The 22,726-nt window shown below is 46.8% G+C and overlaps 1 protein-coding gene across 9 annotated transcripts in view; it reads right to left on the bottom strand.

The window, feature by feature from the left end:
• The window catches only part of LOC111874546 (tight junction protein ZO-1), a 118,051-nt gene that overhangs the window by 81,781 nt on the left and 13,544 nt on the right, over nt 1-22,726 (bottom strand). For 6 of the 9 annotated variants that reach the window (XM_023870191.2, XM_023870148.2, XM_033755260.1 and 3 more), the window contains one exon: nt 19,385-19,520. In XM_023870191.2, coding sequence (XP_023725959.1) covers nt 19,385-19,520 — 136 coding nt within the window. Of the gene's footprint in view, nt 1-14,172; nt 14,480-15,213; nt 15,508-19,384; nt 19,521-22,726 lie in introns of those variants that run through there. The other 3 variants (XM_023870157.2, XM_023870166.2, XM_033755264.1) reach the window with 3 other exon arrangements.

The following is a 22,726-nucleotide window of genomic DNA, read 5'->3' as shown; positions in this document are numbered from 1 at the left end:
AAGATGGCGTCCCACTAACCTTCCTATGTAAAGAAAGCTGATGACTTGCTACAGGCAACGTTGCCAAGTCCCGGCGTTAACCTGCAATACCAGAGGCTAGGCCCAAGGTAAACATGAGGGGGCGTGGAGGTAGGGTTCCTCGGACTCTGTAAGTGGACTGTACAGCGGCAGGACTGGGTGAAACTCACGGTTAATTTGGGACAGTAAGCTGTACGGACACAAAGAAAACACTGATCCACTATTGTTGGTCGTGTGTGTTCCGGGCGTTGCTTAGCAATGGATTTACATATCACAGTATATTAAACCCCGGTTGGAATACACGCAGCCTTTTGATGATTTGTGTTTAAGAGAGGGTTCTCGAATAGACGTTGTGTGGTGTCCTCAGCAACGTCCGTCATAAAGTACGTGCGTTGCAAGGGACATACTTCGTGCGCTCGTGTGGCCCCAGCCTAAGATCTTCTGGGATGTAACACCGTGTAGTCTGGTAAAAGTAGGCATTGTGTGGTGTCCTCAGCAACGTCCGTCGTAAAGAAGGCGCGTTGCAACGGACGTACTTCGTGCGCTCGTGTGGCCCCAGCCTAAGGCCCCCCATACACACACAGTTTGGCCTTCCGATCGACCTGCAGGTAGAACTGACGGACTGACGGGTTTCCTACAGTCCAAACGATTGGCCGGCCGGCCGGCCGCACCACACACATCAGTTTTGCCTTTCAGCCTTGAACTGTGCAGGCCGAACGTGAGGCCAAACTGTGTGTGTATGGGGGCCTAAGATCTTCTGGGATGTAACACCGTGTAGTCTGGTAAACGTTCAATCACATTCCCGATATTCCTACTGGTTTCTTGCTTGGCTTACTCTTCGATTCTAAAGATGGAGGAAGCGCTTTCCTCTGAAACGTCGGACATCCCAGAATACAACGCTCTTCATAAACATAAATGTGTCAACCTCAAATCTTTTACCTTTTCTTCTTCTTCTTTTTCTTCTTCTTCTTCTATTTTTCCTTATCCTGTTCATTTTTCTTTCCTTTCAGCATCCTGACTCGTAAAGTTACCCACAGGCTTGAATATAGAGCAACATCGAAAGGGTTAAGCAGTGTTCCACTTGATTGCAGCGAGCACAAACGGACACTCCAAGCGCGCCTCATTCCGCTTTTTGCTGCCACCCCGCGGGGGGTCATTGAACTAGAATCCAAACGGCTGTCTTTTCGTTCACTGGACGTGTCAATGTGGTCGGCCTTTCCTGGCGGAATCCTTACAAACATGGAACAACTGTTACTTTCCCTGCTCAGGACAAACCGATTACACGTGTTGATTAAAGCAAACAATTTAATTGTACCAATAAAATGAGGATGGAACAAGAAGAAAGCAGTTCAACCAGTAAAAAAGGAAACCCCTGACTGTTCCTACAGTAAAAACTTGTAATGCGGCGAGCAAGTCCTCGCGCGGTGTTGCCGAACCGTCTCCACAGTCATCCCATTGATGTTTATGGAAAACCCGTGAACCCTATGCCAATGTGGGAGGGGAACAGTTGCACGAGAGCCACAACAAAACGTATTGCGACTGACCAGTTTAACCCTATAAGTGCCAAGTGCCGAAAATTCCGACGTTTGCAAAAATTCTTATATCTGAAAGCCTGTGACACCTGTTGATAATCTGTGTCAAGAGACAAGTAGAATGAATTGTACACTACAGTAGGAGTTCCCTAAAGAGTCTTTATATATATTTTGTGTGTCAAAATGTGATCAGTTCTGGCAACCGCTGTCCGTGGTTTCTGACTTTTAAGGTCAAGGAAAGAGGAGTCCGTTTACTGGTTGGGTAACGAAACTGTCGATGGAACAAGCTGGCTCAGCTGTGAAGCTGAAAACGGGAGGTACCGAGTTCGATAGTTGGCCTGTATAGCGACTGACTTGACTGAAGCACTCCGAGGGAGTTCTCTGTCCCACTAAGCACATAAAGGGACAGGACCCTCAGTTAGGCCACCAACATTTCCTTCCTGATCTCTTTCAGTGCATTATTCGCACTCATTCAATGTTATACAGTTTGAAAGGAGCTGGAATAGCGTAGTCGGTAGAGCGACTGGCTACGGGCTGCATGACCGAGGGGTCGGAGTTCGAGTCCCAATAGATTCAAGAATTTTCTCTTCCAAACGTCGTCCGGACGGGCTCTGGGATCCACCCAGCCCCCTGTCCAATGGGTACCGGGGGCTCTTTCTCCGGGGGTAAAGCGGCCGGGGCATGAAGCTGACCATTCACCTCCAGCTAGTGCCGAGTTCAAGAAAACGTGGATCTGTACATCAGCTCCCCCATACGCCTTCATGGCGTAGTGCTTAATCAGTTAAGCAGAGGGACAACTTTACTTCCCATTTTGAAAAATCTGACAAGCGTTAAAGCGGTCGGGGCGTGAGGTTAAACACCCATTTTAATCTAGTTCTGAAGTTGTGAATGAGCGGCGCTGTATTTGCGTTCCCTCGTCTGACTGTGTGAACTTACGAAACAGAATATTTCTCCAGGTTCCGTGAGGAGATTTCGGAAGCAAATTCTGTTTCCTTCTTCTGGTAACAGGTTAGAGTACAGTATTTGATGCTGTGAAGAGTACCATCTTCTGAGATGTGACGCCGTGTAGTCCGATAAAAGTTTACTGACGTTTCGGGAGGGATGTATTGTCTCCATTTTAGGGGAAGAAGAATAAGGTAATCAACAACTAAAAATTAAGCGTCAAACCGACTCTGTTTACTTTTCAAACCTGAGGATGGAGGTAGTATGTTTCTGCGAAACGTCACCGAACTTTCATCGGACTACACGGCATCACATCCTAGGCACCGCTATGAGAACGTAAGATCTGTTTTGTTTCCGGGGGCCACATTATGCTGGCCCGTGCTGTAATGCCCATGTCTCCGGAGTTTGAGCGCGGCTGCAGGCTGTCTCCTTCGCATGCTGACAGCGACACAGGATATCAGCATTCCACTCGACCTAAGTATGAAGCAATAGCATTGTTATGGGTGGAGCACTGATGAAACGCTTGAACACAAGAGTTCACCTTGGAGCCAGAACTCCTCGCTGTCGTCACTGCCAGAAGAATCCGTCGCCATCTTGTCTGCGGCCAGTTGATTTTGCGAGCTGGCGACCATCAACTCATCAGATACGAATATTAACGGACATTCTTTCATTTTTTGTGAGAAAAAGCGAAGTTGTCACCATGCTTAATTAATTAAGCATTATGCCATGAGGACTCATGGGAAAGTGGAGGTATAGCTGCATTTCTGATCTCGGCAATAGATATAGGTTAGTGGTTACCTTCACCCTCCAGCCGCTTCACCTTCGGGGAAATCGCCCCTAGTACCCGTTGAATGGGAGGCTAGATGGGCCCAAGAGTCGGTGTGAACACCGCGGAGAATTTTGTCCTGATGGGAATCGAACCCGGGCCGTCCAGCCCGCAGCCCGTTGCTATCCATTTATTCTTTTTTTTTTTAGAGTGGCCACACAGAGCAAGATATTAATGGATATTACACTACGAGACTGCTCGCTGTCACATCTCATGTTCTTGTTGGATTTGAGGTTGACACATTTATGCTTATGAAGAGCGTTGTTTTCTGGGATGTCCGACGTTTCAGAGGAATGCGATTCCTCCATCTTTAGAATCGAAGAGTAAGCCAAGCAAGAAACCAGTAGGAATATTGGGAATGTGATTGAACTTTTACCAGACTACACGGTGTTACTACCCAGAAGAACTTAGGCTGGAGCCACGCGAGCGCACGAAGTACGTCCGTTGCAACGCACGTTCTTTATGACGGACGTACTTCGTGCGCTCGCGTGGGCCCAGCCTAAGTTCTTCTGGGTAGTAACACCGTGTAGTCTGGTAAAAGTTCAATCACATTCCCAATATTCCTACTGGTTTCTTGCTTGGCTTACTCTTCGATTCTAAAGATGGAGGAATCGCATTCCTCTGAAACGTCGGACATCCCAGAAAACAACGCTCTTCATAAGCATAAATGTGTCAACCTCAAATCCAACAAGAACATGAGATGTGACAGCGAGCAGTCTCGTAGTGTAATATCCATTAATATCTTGCTCTGTGTGGCCACTCTAAAAAAAAAAAGAATAAATGGATAGCAACGGGCTGCGGGCTGGACGGCCCGGGTTCGATTCCCATCAGGACAAAATTCTCCGCGGTGTTCACACCGACTCTTGGGCCCATCCAGCCTCCTGACCACTAGACCAGAGATGCTGTCAATTAATTAAACACCATGCCATAATTAGTTGTATATTAGTGGAGGTATAGCTCCACTCATTCTTAACCTCGGCCCCCAGTAGCCACGGGACAGGAGGCTGTCGAAATGATCACCTAGTGGACCCGCGAACGCCCGCATGCCGATTCAGTTGCCAGTCTCTATACCGACTGAGTTGTCGCTGTGGAGGTCCTGGAGCTCGGGGCGGGAGGTCAAAGCCCCCGGGCGGTGCATGCCGGAATGTCAAGGCCCCTTCTCCTCTACAACTCCAAGCGGAAACTGGAGCAAACCGCTTTAGCTCCGCGGACGCGCCCTCATGCCTCAAGAGGCACGGTGCTAACAACGCTTAATCAACTGCTTGTTGCAGAAGGTAATGCTCACTACCCTACAGGCTGGAAGCCGGGGGAACCACAGAAACTAACACTTTCATCCCAACAACGTCCAGACCAATTCAGGGACCAACCCAGCTCCCCTTCCATTCAGAATTCCAGAATGCATGGACCTATACCTCCACTCCCTCCATACATCATACGGCACGGCGGCCTAAGCTCAGAGACAACTTAATGTTACTTTCTCACAGCTGTCACTACAAACACCAGGATCTTCTGTAGTTCGGAGAGAACCCAGTGTGTCGAAGGAACATATCGCCTCCATCTTCAGGGTGAAAATCAAGGCAAGCAAAAAAAGCAGAAGCGGGCAGCAAGCTGAGCTCTCTCCGAACTACACATCGCTAGAGGCAGAAAAGGAGAACGCGGTAGCGTAGTTTGGTTGAGGCACTATGTTACAAGTCGCGGATTCGATTCCCGATGAGATAATTAGATTTTTCAATTGACCTAATTCTTCCAACCACAATATGGCCCTGTGGTCGACTCAGCCTCTAACAGAAATGAGTACCAGGAATCTTCTTGGGGGTAAATGACGGCCGGAGCCTAAGGCCGACAAACTCACAGCCATCTAGGAGCCGATTTTCTAGAGAAAATGTGGGAGCCTCGACGTCTCACAACCGTATGGGCCTCCACGGCCTGTTTCAGTGATAGCTTTACCTTCTCACAGCCAAGAAACCCGATGTCTCCTCGTCCTATTTACAATATAAAATATATAAAATATGAAACAAAGCCATATTATTGCTGCTGCTTTACATGGGTGTGCAACCTGGTCTCTCGGATGGCCATACATGTGGGTGCTTGAGGGCAGAGCGTTCAGGAGAGTGCGTGGACATGAACAGACACAAGTAAGAGAACTTGTATTTTATATTTTAAAGGTTTACTTAGCTAGTGACGCCATCAGCATCTTAGGATGACTAACAGGCAAAGGTGCTTATACAACTAAGCTCCACATCGTGGAGGTATAACTCCACATATTCGTAACTTCGAGGGAGATGAGTGGCCAGCTTCAGGGCCCAACCGCTTTACTCCTGGGGAATGCGCCATGTCTAATGAATGATGAATTGGGAAATAGGCAGAAGGGAGTGGTCGTTCTGTTCTGGCATTCAACTAGACAGACTGAGAAAACCATGGAAACCTCAGTAAACCTCTGTCAGTGTAGTCTATTTCCTAGTCGAGATTCGAACTAGGTACTACACTGGTACAAGAGTAACAATTGAATATGTAACGTGGACCCACAGAAATTGTATTTCTGCCCAGTAATGCTTGATCATTAGTTGCAGGAGTGCGGTGGGACCGAGTCCCTTGCTACTGCGGCCCCAAATGGGCCCGCTGTACCAGCCCCTGATGATGTTGGATGTATATAGGTATGATAATTGTTAAGGGAAACCGAAAAATAAATCGAATGCAGTGTCAATTTGAACACCACGAATCTCACGTGAATTACTCGGCCTTGAAATTGAACCCGGGCCTTCGCGCTGACACCCCGGAACTACGGTCCTGTGAGTAAGGCACGAAGCAGGGGCATAGACCTCATGACACACAAATTGATACAAAATTATAACCGTAAAATATCAACGAAAGAGATGATTTCCAAGATCTAAGTATAGATGGAAGGACATCATGTAAAAACGTGATAAGAAGTAGTGAAATGGAGTGATGTTCCCCCCACCCCGCCACCACGACAGCCACCCCTGCTTTACCTTTCGGTGAGAGAGACAGAGAGAGAGAAAATTGCAGGGAAAGCTAGCAGCCTGGTACATAGTTTCGTGTCTGAATTCAGGGACTAAGCAGTGTTCACTAGCCCCAGAAAACGTCTGCTGATTCACATTAGGTCGCAAGTCTTGTGAACTGACATGAGGAACTGGATTTTGATTTTATCATACAAACTGAACCGTAATGACAGTGCAGTAGCCTCCACACACCGGGGTTCGATATCATGACTCGGAGAATGTTGCTGTGTCTATGAAAGGCGGTGAAGCTATCCCTGTAACAGGCCATGGAGGCCCATAGGGTTGTGAGACGTCGAGACTCCCATATTTTCTTGATAATCAGTTCACAGATGGCGGTGATGCCAGCCTTACGCGCCGGCCGCTCTTTACTCCCAGGAAGATTCCTGGTACTCATTTCTGTTAGCGGCTGAGGCGACCCCAGGGCCATAGTGCGGCTGGTAGGATTAGGTCAATTGAAAAATCCAATGACCTCATCTGGAATCGAAACCGCGACCTTCCGGCTTGTAGCATAGTGCCCGCAATTAAAGGCGGTAAAGGTAAAGTTGTCCCTGTGCTTAACTACTCGTAATTAAGCACTACGCCATGAAGGCGTGTGGGGGAGTGGATGTATAGATCCATGTTTTCTTGACCTCAGCACTGGCTGGATGTGAGTGGTCAGCTTCACGCCCAGGCCGCTTTACCCCAAAGTAGAGAGCACCCGGTACCCATTGGATAGGAGGTTGGGTGGACCCCAGAGTCGGTCTGGACGACGTGGAGAAGAGAAAATTCTTGACCCTACCGGGACTCGAACTCCGACTCCCCGGTCGTATAGTCCGTAGCCAGTCGCTATAACGACTACGCTATCCCGTATCGCGGTGTGACGCAAACTAGACCGCAGCAGTGGTTACGCCTTTCTCTTGATGGCAACGGAATGTGAAAACACTGGACAGCCTTCAGGTATCGTGTCTGACGTAACGATATCTTGTGACATGCAGTGCGTAGTTCGGTGACATGACATTCATACCGACTTATTGAGGGTCGGTTATAAGGCATTAGTTTTGAAGTTAGCACAAGTTGAGGTGTTCCCGGCGGTGACTGTGTAGAATGCCGTCTTCTGGGGTGTGGCGCCGTGTGCAGCCACTTGCTCACGCTGGCTCCTCGCTCGCGGATTTCATATACCCTGAAGATGGAGGTAATATGTTCCTCCACAACGTCGGTTAACACAATATCTAGACGGCGCCACATCCCAGAAGACGGCATTATCACAAGCAGGAGACTGGCTCCATTTAATATCACCCACGTCCCGTCCCCCCCCCCCCGAAATACATTGTGAATGATCTGAAAACCCGAAATGGCTCACTCTGTACCAGCCAAGTGTCGGGTCTGAGATAAGGACCCAAATTGAAATACCGAAAATGTGATAGTGTGCTGCGTGAAGAAGGGCTGTCGTACACATGTAGGGACAGTGATAGATGGTATTTAGCAACGGTTGAATTATGATTAAGAGGGGCAAACCGAAGATGTTTCAGTGTCACTTCGTTCACACGGAACCGAACCTGAGGCTTTGCGGTAGGAATATGTCTGCTCGCGCACTGGCCTTGGGGCCAGAGCCTCCTCGTACGAACTGGCTGGGTGTATCCCACGCCGCAGCAACTCGAAGGCTTCTGCTACGTAATTAATTAAGCGGAGTCTGGAACCGGACCAGAACGCTTTTGTATTCCCATGTTTTCGTTCTGGCGTTTCCTGGGGATGGGTCCCGCGTGACGGCAAGAACCACGCATATACCAAACACAGCTCACCACTTCTCGCTAGGCACAGAACTACAGGACCAGTCTGCGCGGTCACACGAACCAGAGCTAATGTTGCTGTAAGCATCTTCATTCGTTCATCAATGGCTGTGCAACCCCTTTTGTTGGGTCCTGGCAACCTTTTCAGTTTCGTAATTCTATACATAGTTGATAGGACTCCTCAGGTGGGGGATCAGCCGGTCACAAGGCCTCTACCTACACACAGGAGAGCACAAACATAGAATAAACGCATACAGACGATCCCAGTGTTCGAGCAGGAGAAGACAGTTCATGACTGAGGCCGCGCGGCATCTAACACAAACGCTAAGTGAGTAGAGCCTCTCTGCAGTTTACTGTAAGACGATGGCATGATCAAGGTTACACAGCGTCGAGTGGGAGGACAACTGATAAATAATGAACTGGAAAGGATTTGAAAGGAATCGGTAGTGGCCGAAATGAAGTGCTACCGCGGAATTTACCTGCAGGGACTGAGGGAAACGATGATGAACCTCAGTTCCGAGTAGCAAGTGTCCCGGGCGAGGTTCGAACAGAGTATTTCTCTAATAAGAATCTTAGAGCGTCAGCACTTACACCAACCAGTTCTCTCGGAATCCTAGGCGAGAAGCTAGTAGTCGCTCATTTGGTCGGGAAGTTCCGCATCTTTTATGGGAGGAAAAGAAATTGTCTTTTACACATCTCGGGAATGAACTCCGATTCTTCGGTGGTCGGGTCGGCAGCCTTGGTATGGTGAACCACGGCGGCTCGGTGCGGTAACGCTAAAGAACGGATACCGGCTCAAGACGTCACGGCTCGTGGAATTCCATTCCGATTGTAATCACGTGAGAATTAGCAAACGAACAAGAAGTGGGAAACCCCCTCGGTGAAGTGGGTCTACCTTGCTGCTACTGCGCCGGATTAGAGCTAAGAAGAAAACGTGGCAGAGTAAGAATGTATGTATATCTAAGTAAGTATATCTAGCGGACGAGATTGCCCCGTCTCGCTTGTCTCCTGAACAGGATTGTGGCGGGGGGGGGGTACTGACTTCGTTGCAACGGGTCCATAAGGAAGCGCTGCATCCCACGCGATGCCATCTGCCGGAATTAGACTGAACTAGACTGTGCTGAGAAATGCACCGCACAAACGTTTACATTTCCGTTTCATTTAAAGGCTAGCTTCCCCCTTCATTACGTTCTTGGTCACGTGACTCGTACAGTGTTATACATCAGGGCTGTCCAGCTTCAGACCACTGACAAACGCGACTGAAACAGACACAAAGCCATTGTATGTACATTCTCATACACTGGGTTTGGTCCCTTAGTTTATCTACCGTTATTTTCGTGAAGATGTGTCCAGTGCAGTTTTATTTAGGGAGATAGTCTACATAAATTATTATTTTGGTTTTGGGGGCACTGAAAATCACTGGAAAACTCGAGAGCAATGTTTTACTACCTCAGCGCTTTGTGTATATATAAAAAGCAGAAATATATTTTTCACGATATAACCGTATGAGTCCAAACATTTGCCCTGCAATGATCGGCTGCATGAAACACAAGAACAGAATTACGAACTAAACCTATAAGTTTCTGGAACACTGGTAACGTTATTTACCACTCACTGTAACACTAAAACACTTTTTCTTTCATATCCTAAAAGGGCATTACCGGATTGGCCGTTATAACTGGATCCGTGCATCTCACAGCGCTGACTGTAGAATGTGACGCCGTTCAGTCTGGTAGAAGCCCATCGACGTTTCGGAGGAGCGTACTGTCAGCATAGAAAGAGTGGGGAAAGCAAGAAACTCAGCAAGGAGTAGAATGCCGCCGTTCAATCGGAGAGTTTACCAGACTACACAGCGTCACACACCGGAAGGCCGTTGTTAGATTCATTTGGTTTCCTTCAGTCCTTCGAAGCGGATATCAATACAGACTGCTGCGTTTCATTTCCTTACGTACTTTGCCACTGAGTCAGCTTAATTAAAATGACGCCATTTGCGAGTGTTTCTCCTGCGGACCGACCCCGCTATACAGCGGTGGCGGAGAAGTTGCCTATCGCCAGGCGACACGGAATTCTGCCGCCAGAGTGGGCTGGCACTGAGGAACCACCTCTCTCCACACAGAAGCTGCGGTTCCCAGACTTCGTTTCGCCTTTGGGCATCAACTGCTTACACAACCCCATGTGCATTTTGAAGCATGTACTCGACTTTGAACAGAATTTTTCACTTTTCATGTTTCTATCCGATCCGGGGGCACACGGTAGCGCAGTCGGTTGAGGCACTATGCTACAAGCCGGAAGGTCGCGGGTCGATTCCCAATGAGGTGGATTTTTTCAATTGACCTAATCCTTCCAGCCACACTGTAGCCCTGGCGTCGACTCAGACTGTAACAGAAATGAGTACCAGGAATCTTCCAGGGGGTAAAGGGCGGCCGGCGCGTAAGGCTGACAACCTCATGTGAGCCGATTGTCTAGAAAATGTGGGAGCCTCGACGTCTCACAACCCTGTTGGCTTCCACGGACTGTTACATGGATAGCTTCACCTTATTTATTCGGATTAACTACAACCGGGTTAGCGAGGGTTTATGCAGAACGTCATGTGAATAACGTAATTAAACTTCAGGTTCCGTAAAACATTGGGAAATTGAGTCGCTGAGCGACTGGCAGTTTCTTCACAAGGACTTCGCTCGGTGGGGTCAATAAGAAGAAATTTAAGTTTTTTCGTGTGGTTAAGAAACTGGGAATGTGCACCTGAACCCCCCTCCCCCAAACCCCACCACAACAGGCACTCAAATTCACAAATATTCAAATAATCGCAAACATAAAATTATGTATGTTTACACGCATGTATGTGCGTATAGGCACGTATTTTCTTCGCAGATGTTATTACACAACAGTTTGGTGCTCAGACAAAGTACGCACATGAAAATAAAGCTCTGTAAAAGTAAACATGCAGAGTTTTTAAGTTTCGAATGGATCAACGTCACAGACAGGGACTAACGTTAGGGTTCGCGTGTTTAATGGCGGACTGCTGCTGGCTAGAAGTCAGTTTGCATCCGGAAGGTCCTGCGACCGGCCAACTTGATCAAGGTTTTCCGTGGTTTTTCTCGGTACCAAAATCCCATATTCCATTGCTCGCTTCACATGCAGCCCTCACAATGGCAATGTCAAAATTGTACCACGATGCGGTTCTTCCAACGGCATAACAAATTAATTCCGTTCATATGCATTACCTCTACCCGAAGGACGAGCGGGCACTGCCTGGGAACCTTCAAAACCGGAAATATAGTTTCTTGCCCGTCTGCACAAAATGTAGTGTCTCTGTCTCCCAACCGACAGGAGAGTCTCCAGCTGGTGAGCACCCGCCGAGAATTCCACGGTAAGTTCCATCGCTATTAAGTTCCCTTGCTTTCTTCAGTGTTCCTCCTTTCCAGCTGTACACGTTACCGAGTGATGCTTACAGGCCAGCATTTAACGCCACATCACACGAATAACACGCACCAATAATACATTATAATTGGTCTCTTTTATACACCTTACTAAACTTCATATAACGATATAAAAGTATATTCAGAACTCACAGAATAGACACGATACACTGAAAAATATACTACTCGCTCGTTCGTGATCTACTACGTGTTAACGCTTGACAATTTATTGTTACGGTAATCCGACATTCCGTAATGTTACAACTCCCAGGCCCACAATTTTGCATTGAGGTTCCATTGTGGCTCTCTCAGATGCCCCGTCCATAGGCCAGTGAATGCAGAGGCACGCTGGATGCATACAATCAGGAGCACAACAGCGACATACAGAAACAGCCGCACTGCACGAAAAATATGAAGAGGAAAAACATAAAAAATGAAATGAAAATAATAAAAGGAATTACAATTAGATCAGTGCACAGCGCATTAGGATTCCTCACATTAGTGTTGCCTGATGATGGCCTTATAAGGCCGAAACGTGTAGCATTATAATAATGCATATATATTAATATTTTTGCGTGTAGGATATTGGTGGGAAAGCCAGAAGGAAAGAGACCACAGGGAAGGCCAAGGCTTCGATGGGTGGACAATATTAGAATGGATCTTAGAGAGTTAGGGTGGGCTGGTANAAGTATATATTAATATTTTAACATAGCATCTTAACGAGCACTCAGTCCCACCGCTACATTATTTCATATATATATATATATATATATATTCAAGTCGTATATTTATTTATTTTCTGCAGCGAAAGTTAATTCATAACATGCCCCATGCGTGCTACATGTTCCAAACATATTCAAAGCTGGAAATTACAAGAAAAGCAATACATTCCGTGTTCCTGTATGAAAGTGTGTTCCAACACAGAGAACACTGCGGCTTATGTTGCGATGAGTGAATCAGACACGTCAAGTCACCCCGTTACGTAAGCGGCAGGTTACTGGCCCCCGCGACAAGAGAAACACACTGCAAAGTTGGTCGATTTCTTCGCGTGCCGCAAGAGCACAGGGTCACGTGCCAAGGTAACCACACTCAAGTCATCTGCAGGGGGTTCACAGTGAAACCAGATACATCAGCTCAGAATGCGTCCGCTGTTCTTGTGTGCAAAAATATTATAATTTTGTGTCTTGTCCCAAACGCGAAATATATAAAGACCTTCAAATCGATGATTTCGCAATGTTTTGTATCCTTCCAAAATACGGTATCTTAATTGAAGCTCCTTCCTTGACTTAAACGTGTCTGAAAAAATGCGCCCCAGGAAATCAATGCAAGAAAGAAAGAACAAATCTTTATTTACTTGCGTTTATGTAACAACTCTTCCAGTACATAGCGTGAGATAGCAGTGAGCAGAGAGTGAGGAGCTGGGTGGGAGGAGCCGGTCGTGGCCTGACACTACCACCTGAAGGGAGAGACTCAGTAAAACCACGATACCAATAATGACAGCAGCTGTTCCGAATAGAAGCCCGCTACTATTGTTCGGGGTGAGCAAAATACAGGGTTAGGATGGACATGGCTTGCTGCTAAAATATATGTATAAAATTTTTCTTGGGAAACGAATTTTAGGACAGGGACATTTCCACTGCCACCTGCTCACGCTTGTTCCTCGCTCGCGGATTTTCCACCCTGAAGATGGAGTCGTTGTGTTCTTCCGAAACGTGGGTTCACACAAGATCTACACGGCACCACATCCCACAAGACGGCTCTCTTCATGCATAAAGAAACCTGTAAGACCCTCATGATGTTTGAATTGCAGATGATAAATGTAAGAACATTAGCACCTCCACAATTTATGCTGTCAGTACAACATATCAACGCACTGCACAATACTTTTTAGTCTAATTTCCTTCTTTTGAAAAAATAGGACACTTACAGGATCGTCTTTCTGTGTGTCTATATGTGTCACCCTTATCGTTGCTAGGCAACATGCTCCCGAGCCAACGAATACACATGCAATAATACAAGAACTATTGGAAGCGGTGTTTTCCATGCTATCCGCGTCGTAGCAAATTCTCAGTATCTAGTGAAAGGCAGTGGCAGTCAGACCCGTCCTCTCGTCGAAGAGGAGACCCAATTACAAAACACGTCAAAGTCTTTGAAAAAAAAAAAACTATGGCCATAAATATAGACGGAATCCGAAACCAAGGCTGACTCTGCTGGCGAGGACCAACAGCAAGTTACCCCACCCGACCAATCTACTTGGAAAATAGGTGATTACTTCTTCCCAGAACTTATTCTTTTTATTATTCTATGTAATATAAATTTTGGGATAAACAAAAAAACTTCGATAAATTTTGGGAGTGACTCTACTGGAGGCACTGGCTAATAGAACACTCCTGATGAGGAAGGTCGAAACATATCGGGACACTGAGTAAACTTCACGGTATCTACTAAATTATTTCAGATCCAGAGTGTTACGCAGCAATATAAATAAACCTGCTTTAACACTCACGACTCTGAAGACTGTCTTCTCCCGAATCTGCGAACTCTGACCAAGGTTTCAACCTGGGGCAGGTGTCAGGTGTGTGGCAGACACTACACAACCCCGTTTCCTCTGCAGGCCAAGCTGACACAGGAATAATCACAGTGACATACCCTGCGGACGTGACGTCTCCGCGAGTGCCGGTGATCCTGGTGGCTGGACTTCAGCGTCCCGGCCTGGGAACGTCTCCTCTTGCGTCCCCGCGTCACGGACTCTGAACCAGCGAACAGCTGTCGCAGGATTTTCATCCTGACACCATCAGCTTCTCCCTTTCATAACCACCGGTTCATAACGACGTCTTTCGGCTTCACAAGCGACTGTAATGGTGCACAGGATTGGCTGAGGCGTCCAGATGTGAAACAAGCGTCTATTTCGTATTCATAAGATCCGGGGTTTGTGTCTCGGTACTAAATCTTTCATTTTCCACAATACCTTACAGGGAAGTACCGGCATTGCGCGCGTCGAAATGGTGCATGGAAGTTTCATGAACTGACTCACGCCTACTGATTACTATCTTATCTAGTTAGCTACAGGATAGCTTTATCGAGTCCGCGAAATGGGCAGGTAGCTAGGGCACCATAATTATTTACGACCCTACAGAGTGAGGTTCCATTCAAATTTGCAGCAGTAAAGTCAATGTTTGTAAGCTCCACCCACCCCTACCCTTGTATGCAGAACTTCAAGTGTTTCTATCGGCTAGTTCCACTCTGCACTCGGCTCGCAGCAGCCACAAGAGGCATATACCGACTGGTCTTCTCGCGTCGGTAAGTTTGACATTTCACACTTTACGTTTAATTGCATAAAAAATATTTCTAAACTGAGAAAATTACTATATTTTTCTCTCCCGGCCCCACTTCGGAACATAGGGCTGATTTCTCAATTTCATGATCATTTTACAGAAGGTAGGACTCCTTGGGTGAGTGATCAGCTCGTCGCAAGGCCGTTACCTACACACAGGACAACACAAACACAGAATAAAGACATACACATACCAAACATCCATGCCTTGTGTGGGATTCGAACCCACGATCCCGGCTTCCGAGCAAGCGAAGACATTTCATGCATTAGACCACACGGCTACGGCGACCGGCAGATTATTATAGTATGACTTGTTAATATATTGATTTACTGTTAATTTTCGTCAATATACGCACATTTTGTATTGGTATCAGATTTCAGGTGTTTGCCTTGTTTTTACGAAAGCAAATTAACGGGGTGGCAAGTTTATACCTCGCCCAGAACCGACAGATGCCTTCAAGTGGCCCAGACTAGCTCGTGTAACCAACGCTGAGGGCACCCCCAGGATTTTTTCCAACATGTGAAGGAGTTCTTTCCCTTAGACCAGAACCGTTGCCTCCCAGTCGGAAGGATCCCGGACGGAAACTCAGCTAGCCAACGGACCAATCCTGTGAACCGAGCCACGAACGTCAGTATACACTCACTGTGCTCTGTCGCGTGCCAACTGTCTCTGGTCTCTTAGGCTCAGCTGGAGGGCGGCTTCGAAAGGAAACCTTACACTGTACCACGTGCTGCTCAGTGGCGGAGCAACAGTGGCGTACCGAGCAGGCAGGCTCAAGCGGTAAAACTTACGGCTTTTAATCATGAGATGCCATTTCGAATCTCGGCTGGGACACCGACTCTTCTTGTCTGAAATTCTACGTGATTTTCCTCGCTTCCTCCATGTAAATGAAGGGGTCTATTGTCACGATTTGCGTGTGTAACTATAGACGGGGTCTGGATTGGTGAATTGGATTTATTGACCACTTGGCCACACCATTCGGAACTACAGGCAGTTACAGCGCTATTGCTGATCTCCACACTTGACAAATCACAGCAGCACCAGCTAAGCTCTTTTTCCAGCCTGATGTATCATCAGCCGTTCCCTGGTAACGGCTTCTACCAGTGGAGATTCTTCAGTTTCAGGCGCTCAGGTCCTGTCTTCACAGCCTCCCGTGTAGAATTCAACTCTCAACTAATGGGTTCGCCCCAGCGGTCTGCCTTATAACCTATTCCTTTCGGATCTAGTAGAAAACACCGTTTCCAACACGTCGTACAGGCGTGTTTACGGTGCCGTTGCACGGCAACGGCTCTTGTCTCGTTGTGTTTCGAGGTCTTTGCCTAGTAACGGGCCTATACGCCACAGCATGTCGAATAGGCGACGACCGCTTCCTTCCAAAAGAATTCTATACTGTATTTGGTTAATTTCTTGGGGTTGGGTGGTACGTCGGCCACTAATTGCCCTATTGTACAAACCTCGGATGGTAGATGATGATGAGGAGCTGTCGGTGGAATGAGAATTGGCAGGAGAAACAGAAGTACTCGGAGAAATCCCGCACTAGCGCCATTTTGTCTACCACAAATCCCACATAATCTGAACTGGGATCGAACCGTGGCCGCCGAGGTGAGAAGCCGACGAATAACCTCTTGAGCTGTGACACGGGCTATTCTAGCTATAGCTACAGTCCTAAAGTAATTCGCAAATTAAATATGAGCAGGAGAAGTAAGCGATAGCGGGCTCGAAGGCCTCCGTTCTATTCCTGGGAAGAGGAAAACCAGCTCCTTTCTTCTGTGGTTCTTTCCTACGAAAACAAACTTCACCTCCATGTCTTGGTGCTTAGGCACAGGGGTAATTTTAATGCACTATAGTTGATTTTTACTATTTGTTTCTAATGACCTATGTGCCACTTTTACATGTATTGAATAAGAGGCTACTCCCCCTGAAATGTAGACGCGCAGTGTTCGCTGCACTATCTGCTGGTCGACACGGGAATTACAATTAAATTTCCGCAACACAATGTTCCTATGTTGGCAAGAAAAGTTGGGGTGCGTGCTGGAACAGCAGCAAACTGTGTTAACCCCTTAAAGCGCATTAGGTACAATATTAACCATCTGCATGGCTACTGAAGCACTTCCGCAGTGTAGATTTAAGGGTCTTGCATATTTCTCTGATAAAGAAACAGCGACTGTTTCTCCAAACAGATTGAACAGAGAGGAACGGTGTTTTCTGTGAAGTACGACCTGAGTTCAGATAACTGCCACTTTTCTGCATCTCAGTCAAGTTCCTTGCTACGAATGCGGCCCTCCCAGAGTCAACAGCCAACTCCGAACCAATGCAGTTTCTTTCTTCTGTAGCACAAACCAAAAACATAACTTAACTTATTCACTTCCCAGCACTTTACCTTTACTCCAACTGACCAACCTTGACCTCTCTGGGAACATTCAAACTAAGAAGTTCTTCACTTTCCCCGAATAAGAATGCTCCACATTATTTCCCCTCCCATTTTTTCTTCTTTTCTGACGCATTAGAAATTATTTTCTGAAGTAGTCACAAGGTAGAGTTGATATTAAACAATCGTTACGTCACACATGAAATGCGTGGCGACCTCTGCGGCTGCGCTGCACGCATACGTTACGTGTATGCTGTGTCTGAAACATGTTCGAGGTTGCGTCACAGCCTCGTAGCGACACGGATCGTTACGTCATCAGTAGAAATTTACTGGATTCTGTGTTCAACACGCGACGGGAACCAGGTTCGCCGTACCGGGGACCCCGTTCAACACACGTAGAGATTCTCTTCAGTAAAGTTATCTGCCCAAGGCATGGCAAACTCTCGGATGTGTTTCAGACACAGAATAAGAACGTAACAAGGTAAAGCTATCCCTGTAACAACCCATGGAGGCCCATAGGCTTGTAAGACGTCGAGGCTCCCACATATTCTAGACAATCGGCTCACAGATGGCGGTAAGGTTGTCAGCCTTACGTGCCGGCCGCCCTTTACCCCCAGGATGATTCCTGGTACTCATTTCTGTTAGANCATAAGCCCCCCCCCCGTATAAGAAGAATGGTTACGGCGTAGGGGATGTGTTCGTGGAGGGGGCAAGGCCGGCAGCGCTATCGCTCTTAACGGCTCAGTTGCGAATGACAACGCGAAGTGACGTCACCCAGATTTCCGGTGCGTTCTTACAGAAGCGTGAAGCTGGATACGGAGTCAGCTCCATTGTTTCATTACCACTACAGAAAAGTTAGATGTAATATGATTACTGTCTTCTGTCATGTGACACAGTTTAGTCCGGTATATCATAACCAAAGTTCGGGTTGTATTCCACTCTGAACAAAGGGGCAGGATGATATGACGCCGTGTAGCCTGGTAGAACATAACTGAAGTTTCTGTGAAACCTGCTGTCTCCATTTTAAAGTACTATTCTACCCTAACGATGGAGGCAGTAGTCTTACCCGAAACAATGATTTACGGTATACCAGACGGCACGGAGTCACATCCCATAAGCTAGTAGTGTTCTTCGTAGTCACAGCTATGGGAACTTTAATTCCACATACCTTTGGAGGTCCAGGCTGCGTTGTGTAGAAATGCAATATTATCTGTCAATCTCTTGTTTCTAACGTCTAAACAATCCATCTCGTTTCCTCCTCCCCCCCTTTTCACATGAATTACTTTGTGCGAGACATCCAGCAATTGACCTGACTCATATCTGTTTCAATGTGTTGATTCTCATTAACTTCAACTTAGTCGCCCGCGGTCAGCCAAAAGCATTTTCCATCAACATAACACATACTTTCCATGTACTCAACGGTCTGTCGTCAGATGGCGACACTGCTACTGATAGCTCGCCATCTATAGGCATCTGAAATAAGTACGTCCTCCAACCTCGGTAGCTTACTTCTCACACCGTCGACCTACTCCGGTGTTGCCAGGTGCTCTCCAGCTACGGGCCAAAGTACATTGTGATCGGGGCTCATGGAGAAACGCGAGGTTAGGCTCACACGAACGCGGATGCACATTTGGACATTTAGAACCAGAACCACCTTGGGCATAGTGCAGAACTGTGGGACCCAGGACACCGGAGCCAGTGTATAACTGTGGGACCCAGGACACAGCACCAGTGTGTATGTGGGACCCAGGACACCACACCAGTGTGTATGTGGGACCCAGAACACGGGTTCCAGTGTATAACTGTGGGGCCCAGGACACCGGACCAGTGTGTATGTGGGACCCAGAACACGGGTTCAAGTGAATGACTGTGGGACCCAGGACACCGGACCAGTGTGTATGTGGGACCCAGAACACGGGTTCAAGTGAATGACTGTGGGACCCAGGACACCGGACCAGTGTGTATGTGGGACCCAGAACACGGGTTCCAGTGAATAACTGTGGGACCCAGGACACCGGAGCTAGTGTGTCTGTGGGACCCAGAACACGGATTCCAGTGAATAACTGTGGGACCCAGGACACCGGACCAGTGTGTATGTGGGACCCAGAACACGGGTTCCAGTGAATAACTGTGGGACCCAGGACACCGGGCGACTCACCTTCTCTTCCACCGGCTCCTCGAGCACTGCAGAGTTTGTGGGGTAGTACATTAGCTGTCCAGACACCAGAGACGAGCGTCGGGACGACGGCGTCAGCGTCCCTGCTGCATTTCCGCCGAATCCCGGTTCCTTGTCCCTGTCAGGCACACGGAGGGACGTCACTGTATGACTATTTCTTGTAACGACACTGTTTCAACTGAGATTATCAAATAGCGAATGAGAAAGGAGTGGCTGGCGTAGACGCTGCCGCTTCGACACAGAAACCTTCCTGTGTCCAGTACATACTGAACTTGTATCGCAGTCAGTGTTGGATAAATCTTGCAGTTGAGACAGTGTCGTTAAAATGGCTACGCGATAAATGTATTGATACACTATCCTGAACATTTTGAAAGAAACATTTTGGACTAATGAACGAATACGTTTAATTTTAAACTTTTACAATTAACACTTCCAGCTTTTAGTTTAATTTAGGAGAAATATATCTGTCGGGTCTTCCTGGGTTGTAACGCCGTGTAATGCGGAGAGAGCCCGACGTTTCGGAGAACCATACGACTAAGATAAACGAGAAAGCAGCAAGATGAGGCTCTACCCGAACTACAGGGCTTGGTACCCCACCAGAGCGGGGTCAGCAGGTTCCCAGCCGTGAGAATATGACACACAGACTGTCTCATCTTCTGTTTATATGTTTCCATGGCAACAAGATTCGCAGATGGGAAGCCACGTTTAGTTCCGGCTCCTGCTCCGAGTAACAAGAAATAAGAAACGGTCTCACTTTTACAAGTACGAAGTACATACATATCATAGGTGCTTAGAGCTTATGCAGCAGCAGCGGCAGTAGGGTCTTCTGGCCGAGATATCACGTTCATAGCGCTGAAAAGGCAAAAGAACTGACAGCCTATCCCTCTTCGTCCGTCCGCTAATTTACTTACGAAGCACAATATTATTTTGAGAAATTAAGAGTAATATTTTGACCTGCATGTCAGTTTTCAAAGCATCTCTTATGGATAATGTTTAATTCTATGTAATTAAAAATATCAAAACATGGGAGCTGTGCAAACGTCTGATGTGGTAACGCGGTAGAGTCGGGGGAAAAAACTTAAGTTACTTTTGATCAGGAAAATATGAAAAAGGAGCCGGGAAAGCTCAGTTTGTATGGCAACAACGCTCTGATGAATCCAGGTTCAATTCCTGGGGAGGCCAAAGATTTTTCTCTTCCATAGCGTCCAGGCTTACTCTGGGGCCTATCCAGCCTAGATATAAAATGGGTACATGGGGTTCTTTCCCAGGGAGTAAAACTCTGTTCCTGAAGCTGACCTCCTGAATCTAGAACCGAGGTTGAGAATACGTGGAGCTGTGAAGCCAATTCCCATACGTCTTTATGGCGCGGTTATTGTTTGAGCACGTCTTCGGTCAGTCCGTCGGTACGCATGGAATAACTCGTGAACTTCTGGACGGAATTTCACGAAATTTGGTATCAGCGATATTTTATGAAAAATTATACAATCATCTAAGTTTTCATTAAGAGAATACATGTTTAAAGACGACTTCACGTGAACATTTATGGACGTTTTTACGCGAATCTCACGAAATACTTATCGAACAGAAAAAAATATTTCCCACAGACGTGCGAAATGAGATGCGTGTATTTCATGTCCAATGAACTTTCTTCTTAAATCTTACAGTTGTACGTTTTCGAACTCTCATATTCAACAAACATCGCCTCATGAAGAAAACTGCATTTACGCGTGAGAATAAAAAATATTTTTTACTGAAGAATTCCATCTTCTGGGATGTGGCGCCGTGTAGATCTTGTAAATTTAACTGACTCTATCTTCAGGGTACAAATATCCGCTAGTGAGGAACCAGCGTGAGCACATCCCATAAGACGGGATTCTTCATAGTCACCGCTGTGAAAACCTCAAACTCTACAGGTTTCTACTGAGTTTATGGTGCGTTGAAATCGGATATGTACTGACTACTCCGTTACAAACACAATGGCTCTGAAGTGTATATGGAACTACATTAAGCTCCTGTTTTACGTACGCATTAACACTGAACAATGAAGCCTTGATATTGGTTCGTTTTGCAGACAGTTCTGGCTTCCCGCCAACCTGAGTAACATAACTTAACAGTCAGCAGCTGCTTTGGAGTGTGAAGTTTTGTTTATTACCAGGGAAGAGTCCCTCTCAGTCTGAACTACTGCGTTTACAATTCCTCCGGCCTATCATTCCGCATAAGTGTACACTGAATGCTTCCTAAAGCTCTGTTTATCATCAAAACGGAAAACAACACAGACCTTTCTCGAAGTACAACGATCAGTTGTACAGAACTGTAATTCATTCTGACGAATTTCACGCTTCTGGCCCATCTGGTTGGCATGGTGGTAATGTTCTAGACTCTTATCCTGGAGGTACTCAGTTCGAATCTCATTCAGACGTCGGAAATCATGATTTACGAGTTTATTCGATTTCTCGCTGTTTATTGTGAGAATCACACGAAACGCGTACATAAAGTGTGGGCAAAATGTACACTTCTTGAATGTGAAAGCTGATGGTACTTATATTAACGTGGATGACCAGAGCGTTTCTACGCAACGACCTGTTAACAACCTTCAATGGCGTAAGCGCACTCAACAATAGGATGAATATAGTTCGTTGTGAGGCAATAGTCAGCGCGCCAATCGACTAGCGAGATAATTATCACCTGACTGGCTTTCTATGGAGTCCGTGCCGCGACCGTTGCTATGCAATCGTTCGGTAAATACGTTTCAACAATAAAGGTTGTGTGTTCTGTGTGTACTCTGTACAACGAAGTACTAAAAATAGGGCATAGACTGCTGTACTGAGCCTAGATTGACAGAGGCCTTGTATACATTATACATACTAGATATTAAGTCTCAACTGTAAATATGAGTACACAGTGACAATGGACTAATGTTATCGACTATGACTGACAAATGACACGCCCGAACTCTCGCCAGAGAGGGCCCCCCACATGGACAGGACAGTAACTTTGATTTAAGAAGTAACATCTGGTCATGATCCCCGGCCGGGGCTCGACACCAAGACAGACAGACTGACTGACTGACAGTCAGTTGCAATGTAACTTTGACTTTGACTTTCACAGTGTTTGGGTGTGTTTAAGAGTTTTAAGCGACAGTCACGGGAATTTCTTCTTGTGAAGACTTTGCATGTGATTTGAAGACATTATGTTTGCTAGAGTATAGCAGGACTGGGAGTGCGTGAGTCACTGAGACTTGTATAGCTCCCGTGTTATAAATACGTGACAACTACTGCAGATCTAATAAATCCAATTAGCAATCCGAAACCCGTCTGTAGCCAC

Source organism: Cryptotermes secundus, unplaced genomic scaffold (genome assembly GCF_002891405.2).
Source record: "Cryptotermes secundus unplaced genomic scaffold, Csec_1.0 scaffold47, whole genome shotgun sequence".
Lineage (NCBI taxonomy): Eukaryota > Metazoa > Arthropoda > Insecta > Blattodea > Kalotermitidae > Cryptotermes > Cryptotermes secundus.
This window is presented reverse-complemented; position numbering and strand designations above follow the sequence as displayed.